The sequence below is a fragment of the Schistocerca piceifrons genome, chromosome 1, assembly GCF_021461385.2.
Source record: "Schistocerca piceifrons isolate TAMUIC-IGC-003096 chromosome 1, iqSchPice1.1, whole genome shotgun sequence".
Taxonomy (NCBI): Eukaryota; Metazoa; Arthropoda; class Insecta; order Orthoptera; family Acrididae; genus Schistocerca; species Schistocerca piceifrons.
This window is the reverse complement of record NC_060138.1, coordinates 764760307-764774488: the sequence shown is the minus strand read 5'-3', so window position 1 is coordinate 764774488 and position 14182 is coordinate 764760307. Positions and strand designations below refer to the sequence as shown.

Below are 14182 nucleotides of genomic sequence, written 5' to 3'. Positions count from 1 at the left end.
GATCCATTCATTGGGCCCAGGTGACAGACATCAGTGTTGCTGACATGAGCAACCATCTTCAGCAGACTGCAACCTCTGCTCTCAACCCCTCCTGAAAGGTCTCTTCCACCCGGGGGACAGTTCATCCTAGGACACAAATGAAGTGGATATTTTATTATTCCCTCTCACTTGACACAATTTCTTTAGAATATTCTTCATTTCAGGGCATAATGTAATTTAGTTGTTCCAGTCCTTGGTCATACTCAGTGATGAAGGAGATGCTCTCCTATGGATGGTCAGACTCTGTGTGAGTAATGGTAAGTGTGTTTGGAGATAGAGTGTAAGAGATTGTTTTGGAACAAGATTGGGAAACTAGTTTCAGTTACTAGTACTGGGAATGAGGCTGACTTCCCCTGCAAATGCTGTGTCCATGGATGGCTAGGCTGTATGGGAGTGACTTTATGGCATGGGATTGATAGCAGCTCTCAACATGGAGGTATTGCTGGGACTGGTAAGAGTGATATGGACATAGGTTTCTTCTGAAGAAAAGATCTGTCACAAAAGCTAAGTGTTATATAAACTGAATCCTGTTATTTGTATGAAGTGATAACAATTTGCAGTTAAAAATACAAGCATCCAACAAAGGATGTAGACATAATGCTTAATGACACAAACAAATGAATGACCTTTCAGAATTTACTGTTTTTATGTGTGAAAGATGAGGATTATCATGATTCATTTTCTGTAACTTTAACCTATACATGAGAAAATGTTTATCAATATATATTTAACTTTGCTGATTCAGAATTATTCAGCAAATGATGTCAGTGAGATGTGAACAACTATTCAAAGATAAGAATAAACATTTACTTACTGAATAAAGTTCCATTATTTCAAGACCAGTATATTCTTTGGTCTGATTAAGAGGCTTGAATTTGATGTCTGCTGGTGGCCTAGCATCATAAATGAATGGACCTTCAACAGAATCTAGATCATGAGTACCAATTGCCACCAAGGAACGTTTCCTACATATGTTTTGATGAAGTTTGTCTTGTAGGTCAATAAAGCTTTCATATCTGTTTTTATTGAAAGTTATATTTCTTAGTACAGCAGCAACTACGTAAGGCCGTATCAGTCCTGTCTGCAACAAACAAAAACCTAACAAAAATTAAAATATTCATAATGTAAACTAGAAATATACAAGTAAATTAATGTACTCACATCAGGTTTTATGATAATCTTCTGAACACTGGATCCTTCTGGTTTCACTGCTCTATACCTCGGCAATGGCTTTCTAAAACAACACACATATGTTTGTATGAAAAGTGCTGGTGTTATCAACAACAAGTACAATAAAAAGAGATGTCCAATACACAAGATGAGCACTCATTTGTAGACAGCCACGATATAAACTAAAAGTATGATAGTAAAATTTTTTGGCATGAGCCCACAGGACCTTCTCAACAGTTGGGTAATTCTTTTAACCCTATTACAGGTTGTAACCAATCATTTGATTATGTGAAAGGTGGCCTTTGTGTAAAGGTACACTGACATTAAGAATGCTACAGTTGCAAATGTAGGAGACTTTCCAAGGTCCTTCCATTATAACGGAAATACTTCAGACACCCAGAACTGACAGTCCCTAACAAGACAACAAAATAAACATATTATTAAATTTATTTATTGGCTACATCACAGAGTTAATTAGCCACAACATATAGTACTAAGGCTATGAGGATATGAACAACATTGAACTCATTATAGATTTTCTTTTGTTCCTTCTCCTCTGTGGCATCATCGCATTAATTCATCATCCCATGTTACAGTTCCTTCACAATTTCTGATAAGTTTAAACCCCATGTTCATGAGCTAACCACAGTTGCACCCTTTCCAGTTTGAGTAAGTGGCTCATAAAAGTTTTCACTGGTAAAATCAACAACAATGTCATCTGTCAGACCAATATACCAAATTTATATCAATAACCACATGACATTATTGTAAGTGAGCATTACAACCAACCAGTTGTCTGTGCACAACATGAATGGTCTTGTCAAACTGTGCTTGGAAGAAAGCTTGACTATCAACTTTAAAACAGAATGAGATTTTTCACTCTGCAGCAGAGTGTGCAATGATATGAAACTTCCTGGCAGATTAAAACTATGTGCCGGACCGAGACTCGAACTCGGAACCGTTGCCTTTCGTGGGCAAGTGCTCTACCATTGCACGAGAGCTTCTGTAAAGTTTGGAAGGTAGGAGACGAGGTATCGGCAGAAGTAAAGCTGTGAGGATGGGGCGCGAGTCGGGCTTGGGTAGCTCAGCTGGTAGAGCACTTGCCCGCGAAAGGCAAAGGTCCCGAGTTCGAGTCTCGGTCCAGCACACAGTTTTAATCTGCCAGGAAGTTTCACTGTAAAACACATTGCTAAGCAGAATATGATCAACTTCAATGGTCAACTGTATGACAGAAGGGAATCCTCAATGGGAGTGCATTACTAATTGTAGTGATATATATTGTTATTTAATATAGCAATATGTCTCACTTCTTTCAGCTATACCAATGAAGGATGTTCATGGAAAAACATGGTTTTAAGTAGCAGTATGGGAAGAATGACCCACTGTCTGCGCATTTTTGGATTCATGTCCAGATGAGAAGGATGAAATGTAACTATAATGCATCCACAGGATGTGACGATGAGCAAGTGTCTTTACTTGGGATGGTTAAGTCATTTACACTTTACTATTCCAGTTGCACTTTGAGGATGCTGTGGACTCCAGAGAAGAAGGTGCTTGATGATAAAGTCCTAAACTCAGAACAAATAAAGCTATTTTATGTAATCACTTACTAATTAACTAACTAAATATCTGTCATTCAGTGACTTATGTCTAGACTGGCTAGGAACATACAGTAAATGATATATCTGTTCACTCGATATTATTATGGCATATGAGAAATGTTAAATACAAAAGAGTTCTTTAAAAAATGGTTACATAATGTTGTAGCTAGTTGCTATAGAATGCAAGCTTGCTCTCTCAGCCCTTGACCCACTCCAGCTGGAAATTGTGAGAATTTAGAATCTATTGCCTTGTTTGCATATATATCTTTTGTGTTACTAGGAACATTGTTATTCTTTATTCTGTGTACTGTATAATACAATAGTTCATGTAACTGTGTTTAACATGTTAATGTGTACAATAAATCTTATAACTCCAATCAGATACCATCAGCAATTACTCTGTTAACATGTTATGGGCCCAGACTATATAATTCATCATAATATTAAAAAATAAATACCAGAACATTGGATAGCAGAAATTAGCAGCAGCGAGCAGGAATATGAAACCACATAACTTCTAATGCAATGAGTTCTGTAAATACAAATTCACTGCCTCTTATTGAGAAACTGACGGGAAGTGAAAACTATAGTACATGGGAGTTCGCTATGTGATCATGTGTAGAACACGAACAATTGTGCAATTGAGTCAGTGGAAAAATATCAGACGTAATCAAAGTTTGTGTAGCAAGAGCCAAAATTATACTCTCTGTCCATCCATCAGTATATGTTCATTTGCAAGATACATCTGTAGCTAAAGATGTGTGGGACAAGCTAAAGCAAGTCTACAAAGATTATGGCCTCTTCCTATGTGCCAAAGATAATTTCCATTTCAAAAAAATTAAATGGCTTGTGCTTTGAAGTTAAAGAAAACTGGATTGGGTGTGGTGTTCTTGCAGGACTACCAGACGAATGTAAATCTATGATTGTGAGTTTAGGAAATTCAAACTTTCCAATCACAGAAGATTCCATAAGAAATAAATTACTGCAAGAAATAAATGATAATGCCACTTAAGCATTGACATGCAGTGCTGCTCAAGTCACCAAGAAAAAGAGTGATGTTTCATTCAAAACTTGTCCAGGATGCTATAACTGCAAGAAGTATGGACATCCGACAAAAACAGCAACAGCAAAAACAAGGCAAAAACTTCAGCCAAGACAGCTAGCTACCAGACATTCTTTTCAAACACAGCTGCACATAAAGATGCACAGCAGAATGATATATAGACTCAGGCACATCAGCACACATGTCTAAATATCCATACGACAAAAATAATTGTGAAACAGTGATAGGCTCGCAAGTTGTAATAGCAAATAATGATAACTTTCCTGTAAAAGGCTTAGGATTTTCAATTGTAGATGTTCACAAAGGCAACAAGAAAGGTAAAATTAAAATACAGGATATCCTGTGTGTGCCTCAGCTAAGCACATATCTACTACCTGTTAGTAAAATAGTAGAAAAAGGTCATTCAATTTTATCTAATAAACAAGGCTGTCATATTTATGACACATCCAAAAATGTGGTTGCCAGCCCGTCTTTAGCAAATGGTATGTACTGACTACACCAAGCAACTGATCTAATGTTTGAAGGAAAATCAGCATTACACTCAAACAATGCAGACTTGTGGCATAAAGGACTAGGTCATCTGCATTCTGAAGCTATGCATGCACTTCACAAACGCCTGGCTAGGGGAATTTCATTTGAGGGAACAGTTAATATTCCTTGTGCTATTTGCTTAGAGGGCAAACTAACAAGATTTCCTTTTTCATGATCTGACTCAAAAGACACAGAAATTCTCAAGCTAGTTCACTAAACATGTGTACCAAGCGAGGTGGTGCAGTGGTTAGCACACGGGACTCACAGTCAGGCGCACAACCGTTCAAAACTGCCTTCGGCCATCCAGATTAAGTTTTCTGTGATTTCCCTAAATCGCACCAGGCAAATGTCAGGATGGTTCCTTTGAAAGAGCATGGCTGATTTTCTTCCTTATCCCTGACACAATGAGTTTGTGCTCCGTTTCTAATGACCTCGATGTCGACGGCACGTTAAAACCAATCTTCCTTCCTTTCTTCAGATTTGTGTGGGCCGATGCAAACTACCGTATTTACTCGAATCTAAGCCGCACTTTTTTTCCGGTTTTTGTAATCCAAAAAACCGCCTGCGGCTTAGAATAGAGTGCAAACGTAAGCGGAAGTTCTGAAAAATGTTGGTAGGTGTCGCCACAACTAACTTCTGCCGTCAAATATACGTAGCGCAACACAGGTATGCTTTGCAGGCACAAAGCTAAATACTGGCGCCAAAACCTCTGCGTCAGTAAATAAATTAAAAGAACAAGTAGAAGAATGTAAACATTATGCCATGTATTCTTTCGTGTTTGCTGCTATCTCATTTAAATCCTGTCTGCCTAATAAACTACGAAACTAGACCGAGACAACAGCAAATGCGGAAGAATATACATATCATGTCATGTTTATATCCGTATTATTCGTATGCTGTATATTGCTACAGTCATAAATGAAGCACGGCAACTGACTAAATTTTTAAACCTAAGATGACTCTAATTTCTGTGCAGAATGTAATGTACTAAAGAGGTGTCTGCAAAGATTTTCAAACAGAGAAAAATGTTTGCTAAACTATCGTTCAGAACATCTTCTATTATACGCAGCTATTATTTGGTTCTTGTTGATCATTATCAAAGAAAGTGGCAGTGTAAGTAACAACAAATAGCAGTCTCTTGCCATTGTTTCGCTAATGAGATAATTTCTCTCTTTTTTTATTCTAAGCAGCGGTAGCGCGCACTAAGCAAGCCACGCTGTGAGTGGCGACAGGCCGTAAACACTCGTTATCAGAATGCGATAAACAATGCATGACACAGTACAATAATGCATTTTCAGCTTAGAGTGACTTAAACACCTATAACAAAGAGAACGACACTTATCAGACCAAAGCAAAATAAGCAATCGATTCAAACCAGACGAAGCATGTGAAAAAGGAAGGGTACCCGTATAAATACCGACGGAGTGCCTGACACATAGCAATGGCTATTTCGTAAAGCTTAACTGTTGAGCTTACGACTCGACCAAACTACTGTAGCTGTATCTTCATCCATTCAACCTCAATTGTGTTTCACGTTACAATGGACCAACTTTGTTTCGATTTGGAGGGGTGGTCTAAAACTTTTCTCTCACCTTGAATTTCGAGTCTCAAATTTCAGAAGCGGCTTAGATTCGGATAAATTTGTTTTCCTTGATTTTGAGTCTCATTTTTCAGGTGCGGCTTAGATTCGAGTGCGGCTTACATTCGGGTAAATATGGTATGTCAATTGAAGGAACCAGATACTTTGTTACTTTAATTGCTGATTATTCCAGGTAAAATTTGTATATACTCTCAGAAATAAAAATAAAGTACCACAGCTCATCCAATGCTTTAAAACTCTAGCTGAAAGGCAAAATGGACAAAGGATTGGCATTCTACACACAGGTAATGACACAGAATGTGTGTATGATGAACTGATAAATTTTTTTAGACAAGTAGGGATCTGACATCAGACTACAGTGCCATATACACCAGGACAAAATAGAGTACTGAGTGTTATAACCGTAGAAGAAAAAGCGAGATGCTTACTCTTCAAAGCAAATTTGGCAAATAAATTCTGAGCAGAATCAAGTCACTGGTGCAGTCTATTTAATTAACAGTTCTCTGACTAAGGCATTAAAAAGCAAGAAGCCAGAAGAAGCTTGGACAAACACAACACCAGATCTCCAACACCTCAAAATATTTGGAAGCAAGGCCTATGTTCACATTCTGAAAGTCAACCGATAAAAATGGGACAAAAACAACTATTGATAGGATACTGCGATGAATCAAAAGCATACAAGCTTTTTGAACCTAATACCCATAGAAAATAAAAACAAGGGATGTTTTCTTGCACAAAGGTACTTCTAAACAGTATAAAGAAGAAACCAAGTCACAGGAACCAACTCAATTGTTTCTCCCACTGACAGAAAAGAAGCAAAATGAAATAATGACCGAAGCTGAAGATTCTGAGCCCAAACTGACACTATCACATCGAGCAGTACTTTGAGGAATACTAGCTGCAATGAGGAACCATGCCCAGATAATGCAAATGATGCTATGAGCAACCACAGAACTTTAGCCAAAAAGAAAGTCATTCAGAATACCAAAGCCAAAGAAGCCATGTGACTTTGTAGCTTATCAGTCTAAACAGACATCCGACACCAACCCTTTCTCAGTGCAAGAAGCAATGATGTCAGACAATGCTGAAAACTGGCTGAAAGCAATACAAGAAGAGTTACAATCGCACAAAGAGAACCACACATGGAAGTCTGCTGTTTCATCTTTGGATAAGAAACCAACAAATGTGAAATAGGCATTTAAAACAAAAAAAGATTTGAAAGGCCACACTCTACAGAGTACAGCTAGTACACAGCTTATGCTCAGAAGGCAGGCCTGGATTATGATGAAACATATGCACCAGTTATAAAATATAACTCATTAAGATATTTATAATTAAGGCTGCTAAACATGATTTTGCCATTTATCACCTATATGTTGTCACGGCTGTGATTTACATGAAGAGATTTATGTGAAAGTTCCAGAAGTAGACTGTTACAAAGACAGCGAAGGATACTAGTAATAAAAGACTAAAAAAGACAGTGTATAGATTAAAGCAAGGTGGCTGCTGCCAGAACTTGAAATTAGACAATACACTGCTGAATCTAAACTTCAAGACATCAACAGCTGATCCTTGTGTCTATTACAAAAATCAAGGTTCAGACATTTTAACAATATGTACATCTCTGGACAGTAACCAAATGCTCACTCATGGTAAGTCCAAAACTAGAACAGGAGTAAGAAGCTATGAAGAACATACCCTTTTATGAAGCAATAGGAAGTTTAATGTATGCTCAGTTAGGAACAAGGCCAGACCTAGTTTATTCTACAGGAATTATCAATCTTTTTGTAACAATCCAGGCATGCCACACTGGCAAGCAGTCAAAAGAATCTTTAGATATCTAAAAGGAACGAATGGCAAAGCTATTCTTTTTTAAAGCACAGGACTGCTGTGATGCAGACTGGGCCAGAGGTTACAAAGACAGGAAATCAACAACTGGATATCTGTTTAAATCATAAGGTGCAATAATATCCTGGTAGAGTAAGAAACAGCCAACCACAGCCTCATCCACAACTGTGGCAGAATATATGACCCTGACGTTGCAATATCAGGAGGCTTTATGGACTCAAAGGTTAGACAACGAAATATCTCCAAACTACTAGAAGGATACTATCAAACTATTATGAGACAACAAAGCAACAATTGACTTGCTACAAGAGTTGAAGCAAACACATAGATACAAAACAAACTTTATAAGAGAAGAAAAAAAGTCAGCCCAAGTCACAGTAGAGCACATTTCTTCACATCAAATGCTGGCAGACATTATGATAAAACTTGTGGCAAAGCCTTGCCACCATCTGCTGCTACAAGAGTTTGGACTGAAAATGTACTTTTTGTGTTTCACACAAAGGAAACTCCAGATAGGAATATCAACAATGTAGGAAAAGATAGACTGCTACTTAGCATAAAGAAGACACATTACATTGCAAACAGGCACAATTAAAAAAACACTTACTTTAAGCTATCGGTCACAGCCTTCATCAGCAAAAGACAAACACATCATTCATACACACTAGCAAGCACACCTCATGCACACATGACCACCAACTCCAGCATTTCAGACCGAGATGCTGGTGAGTTGTGCTTGCTTGTGTGTATGAATGTATGAATGATGTGTGTTTCTCTTTTGCTAGTTTTTTTGTAGGCATGATTCTAGTTGGGGGGGGGGGGGCAGAATTCAGAATATATGCCTTGATTGTGCATATATCTTTTACATTGCTGGTATTCTGTAAACTGTATAATATGACAGTTTATGTAACTGTGTTTAATGTGTTAATGTGTGCAATAAATCTTACAGTTTTAATCAGATGCTGCCAGAAAATACTCTGCTAACAGAAATGAAGTCCCATGGTACAAGTAGTGGCACTGCATCGCTGGACCATTGCATCAAGAATCCGAGAAATGATGACCATAAGAAGGTATTTGAGGTAAACAATGTTACAAACAGCATCAGGGAGGCAGATCACTTCATGAAATAGGTGCCCACGGTAAGACAAACATAAACCTGGATGAAACAAACCACTCCACAACAACGCAACTTCAGCTCACCACAAAAACCAACTAAAAGCTTCATTTCTCACAGACTGCTCCCATTCCTTCAAATTCCAACAATATTGTGCTATGGGAATAGCATCTCATAAAAAGTGGATATATCAGAGTTATTCTGCAGGCAGTGTCTTTGTTTGGGAATAACATCTGTGCACCTTGTACTTTGCAAAAATTAATTCTAAGAGAGCAACAAAAGAAGAACAGGATAGCATTATCTGTAAACCTGATCTATTATTAGAAACAATATAAACTTTTACTCAAGAGATCATAGTACTCTCTTCCAACAATAGATGGTCCATAACACATATAGTAACAGTGTTCAACTTTGATAACAGAAACAAGTTGTTTGAGATACTGATTTAGTTCTTGCACCACTTGTACCATACTACCTAGTTCTTTGGAATAATCTTGTTTACTGATTGTAAATTACAGATATGACTAAATAAAAAGTGAGGTGAATAGAGAGAGAATAGTGGTCAAAAAAGGAGGAGAAAGGACAGGTATGAAACAGAGCTAAGAGCAACTGTATGACAGAAATAATGTGTATTTTTGTGTATGTTTTTTCACCTGTTAAGTTCAAATGATTCATGAAAGAGAAGCATATGGTGGGGAGCAAGTTCCCATACGACCAAAGTGGTGAAACACAAGGATTACAGTATTTATTTGTAGTCTCACTTGCACCTTTATTTTTCTGATCTTCGCTTTGCTCACTGACTGCAGCACAGCATTACTATGCTAAATTCTCACAGATGAACTGTCAATTATTTGCTACATAAGATGGGTGCTGAACATAAGCTGTAATATGGACATGATATTACAGACATATCAAGCATAGAACTTTCAGCATTGCAGCGCGTCAGCAATCATAAGTATCGAAATAATTATGAAAAATCTCCCTCGACTGCACAAACTATCTGGAGTTTACCTAGGTTTCAGCGTGGGTAACCACGCCTTCTTCAGAACAAATATAAAACACCTTGCCTAAATAGGCATGGGGTCTTGCCGCTGTAGGTGTTGATTTTAGCCTTTGACTATGCCTATTTAGGCAAGCTGTTTTATATTTGTTCTGAAGAAGGTGTGGTTACCCACGCTGAAACCTAGGTAAACACCAGATAGTTTGTGCAGTTGAGGCAGATTTTCATAATTATATCAAGCATACTTTCAGTTTACAGGTACAGAATGAACTTTTGGTGTACAGTTCCCAGAATCGAGCTGCTGTCAAATTTAAAAAATAAATAAATAAATAAATAAAACTTTAAAAAATCAGTCAGAATTATTTTCAACTAAAGAAGTAAGCATTATATTGGGTTTTATTTTCTGCATAAAAAGCCTAATCTGCCATTCTTATATGGTTTTCACAATGAGCATGTCTAAGAACCTCTAATGTTTATTGACAAAACATCTCTGTGTGTTGGAACCAGTTGCGACCGCAACCGGAACAGTCGCAGGGTGGCCGAGAAAGTGCGGTGGGACCAAACGGAGAGAGGCCCATGCACAAACAAACGAATGGAAAGGACGGACACGAAACAATGACGTCGATGGAGAAAGACCTTACAACGACAACACGCAAGACGCAACGGAGTGACAGAGACAACCAAACGATTCCAAGACGTCTACAATTAACGAGATCAAAGTATAATAAACACGCTGTCTTGTCAAGACTCACGCAACAATTAGACTCTCTGGCAGAGCGAGGGGCCGGCTCTTAAATACTCTTATCGGGGGCGCCGCTATTGGCTGCTGGAACCATGTGTTCCACTGTGGCGCCCTCACACTATATGCAGGCCAGTACGTGCGCACCGCCACTGTTTATGGCGCGATGATGCAGAGACCTCTAAGGGACTTCGGCGTCCATGACGTCTGGCGGGGAATCTAATTCTGTGGCGCGTGGTACCAGATTATGCACTATCTTGGGACCAGAACCTGCCACTAAGTTCATGTCACCCCAACAAGAACAGCTCTCCGTTTCAAAAACTGCTGTACATACTGGTAAATCGCTGTACAACAACCTACCAGACTAGATTCAAATAAAAAAGAAATAAAACTTATTTTGAAACAAGTTGAAGTTATTTCAGCTGAAGTGCTGTTTATATCTGATTTGATTGAAACATTACACGGACACTTCTTTCACAACTTTACAGTAGCTTCTAGCTTCTTTAATCCTCAGGCATGTAAGTTAGCTTGGAATTTTGGATGGCACGTCTCATTCTTGTGAGCAGATGTAACTGTTGACACACTTTTCATAAGAATCAACCAAAACAAACACCAGTTTTGTCCCAAGAAATGGCATCCATAATTTCTCAACTTAAGTAAGAAAATTGCTCAAATTTATGTTGTTTTGGTGATGTTGAATGGTGGCACTTCACTGATTGCTGTTTTCATTCTGTGTTGCAGTGAATATCCATGTCTCATCAACCATGAAACTATGGGAAAACAGATCATCTCCATCTTGCTGACAGCAGTTCAAAAATGCTTAAACACCTGACATTCCTTGCACTTTGGTTGGCTGATAGCTATCTTCAGCTCCCACTTTTCACATAATTTCAAGATTTGTACATCTTCATAAATAGTGATGTATTCATCATGAAATTCATAAACCAGTTCAAACTGCAGTTTTCTGCCCAGCTCGTGCACAATTTAATCAGTCTGAACACTGTCTAACCTTTCCTTCACCTAATGCTGTAGGCCAAATAAACTAGGTACTGTCCCTGATGAACAGGAGGAATTGCATATCCTCCTGCACACATAAAACTCAATTACAGTATGAACTTTGCAACATGTGAACAATGAGTTTGAAGCCACTGTTGTTTGCTTTCATTCACAAACAAATGACTAATGAATCAAAACAATGATTTCTGTCACTTACCAAACAATTAATTGATGACACTGCATTCGAACAACTTTATTCTGAACTTCCAACATTTAATCATCATCAACAGCCTTTACTTTTCGAATATTCTTTGTAGATTGCTAATTAAGTATCTACTTGCAAATTTGGGAGCAGGAATGTTGAGATTGGACACAAAACATATCTATTATTGAAGACAAATTTAGCGTCTCTTTTAACCCTATGCCTTACGATTTAAGTTCTGTTAGCGTGAGCCGTAAGTGGCTGCAAGGTACAGATGTGCCTTATGATTCCCGACGATGCTAAGGCTGCAGTGCACTATGCCTGGTGGCATCCGAAGTCATGCAGATGCCCTCGGGACGTGTAAGTACATGTGTGAGATACCAGTAACGTGACATTTCTACAGGTATCATAAATAATGACAATTAGTGTCCCATTCGAAATGAGACATTCATTGTCTCGAATGCAACGATATATTCACAAACGTTTTATTTCCCTTTATAAGTAAACATACATTAATGAAATACATCTTAATAATAATATTCACAACAATGCAATGCTCTAAGACTGTATAATATTTTGTTCAAAACATTCTGGGACCTGTTACATTAGTACATTGGCAAACATATTTTCAAACGCAACATCTTCACAATGACATGTACACTAATTTAATAGTCTTTGATTATATGATATCGTTCAAATCAATCTGGCACATGTAATGCAACCCTGCACTTATTGCATTCCCACATTGTTTCGCTGCATCGTTTATGCTTTCTGCACACTACACAAGCTCTCGCAGGATTTACTTTTGATGGTGTCGGATCAATATGTTTGGGAAAATGTATCCAGTGTTGCACGTGCAGTCTTTGTGGTATATCGCTGGATGCTAATCGTCCCTTCCGATTATATTCAGGTAAAGGTGTAGTTTTCAACAATGATTCTGCAATGTGAATCCTATATTCTGTGTAGCTCTGTCGTTTGCCGCAATGTATTTTGTAATACAAAATGTATGTGTTAAATAAAGTAGCATCAAATAGGTACAATAATATCCTGCGGTATCCTTTCATACATTTTCTAATCACAGGGAAGCATGCGAGCATCTGATCTTGGCGATCAATTCCAATCATGCCTCTATTGTATTGGATGACACCTTTTAGTTTCCATGACGCATTGCGGAGAGGTGTGTCTGTGGCAATCATTTCTGCTGTTGAATGTTTTGTGGAAAGCATGTAAACGTCTCGTTTATCTTTCCATTTTAGTGCCAATATTTCATTACAACTCCTCACTGTATATTCTCCCTTCTTTAAGTTTGCCTTCAGGAAGTCTCTGGGCATATTTTTTCTGTCTGAGCACACTGTTCCAATCACATTAGTTTTATTGGTGAGGAGAGTTTTGAAAAATTTCGGTGAAGAAAGCCAGTTATCTAAATATAGAGTATGCCCTCTGTGTAATACTGACTGTGATAGTTCTAGAACTACACTTTCAGAGGCACTACCACTAGCATCACGTTTGTATATCTTAAAATCATAGCAGTATCCTGAACTTGACTCACACAATTTATAAATTTTAATACCAAACCTCGCTCTTTTTGATAGGTTAAATTGTTTGTAGGATAAGCACCCCTTAAATTTCATTAATGATTCATCAATGGCAGTATTCTTTTGCACTGTGTACACTTCCTTAAATTTTTGATTGAACTTATCTATGACTGGCCTTAGTTTGTACAGCTTATCTGTGTTGTTGGCTAAACTGTTATTCTCTAGATGCAGAAATCTATTTATGTGCAGAAATCTCCTGAATGGCATAATTTTCCTAAATATTGGCATTTCTATAAGACCAATACATCTGAATTGACGGTTTCCTTACTTCAGCCATGATTCTACATAGTGCAATGTATATTTTTATTTCATTACAGCCAATAGGAGACCACTTTTGGTCCATTTTTTTCTCTCTTCTGTTCATTGTTGAGTACGTCTTGTGCATATCTATTCATCTCAGTTACGATGTTTTTCCAAAATGTGCTATTAAATATTACATAGAAAACGTCTAATTCTCTTATGCCTGTACTCATGTGCTGTAAAGCTCCTTCCTTTATTCCGGGAATTTCCGTTTATGTCCAGATTGTTAGTTCATTGTCTTCCTTTTGCCACATCCACGACTCTCATTGTTGCTGGTAGGTTTGCTCTTCTTCATCAGTATCATCTTCAATCACCAACCGCTTACACCGTTTTCGTACAGGAGGTAAAATGTCACTACCACTGTCACTGCCGCTGTCAAAATAT

General features: G+C 37.9%; 1 protein-coding gene across 1 annotated transcript in view; it reads right to left on the bottom strand.

Moving 5' to 3' along the window:
- The window catches only part of LOC124712283 (phenylalanine--tRNA ligase beta subunit), a 105185-nt gene that overhangs the window by 60993 nt on the left and 30010 nt on the right, over positions 1-14182 (bottom strand). The window contains exons 4-5 of the mRNA XM_047242580.1: positions 1201-1273; positions 854-1120 (exon numbers count right to left, since the gene is read on the bottom strand). Coding sequence (XP_047098536.1) covers positions 854-1120; positions 1201-1273 — 340 coding nt within the window. The remainder of the gene's footprint in view (positions 1-853; positions 1121-1200; positions 1274-14182) is intronic.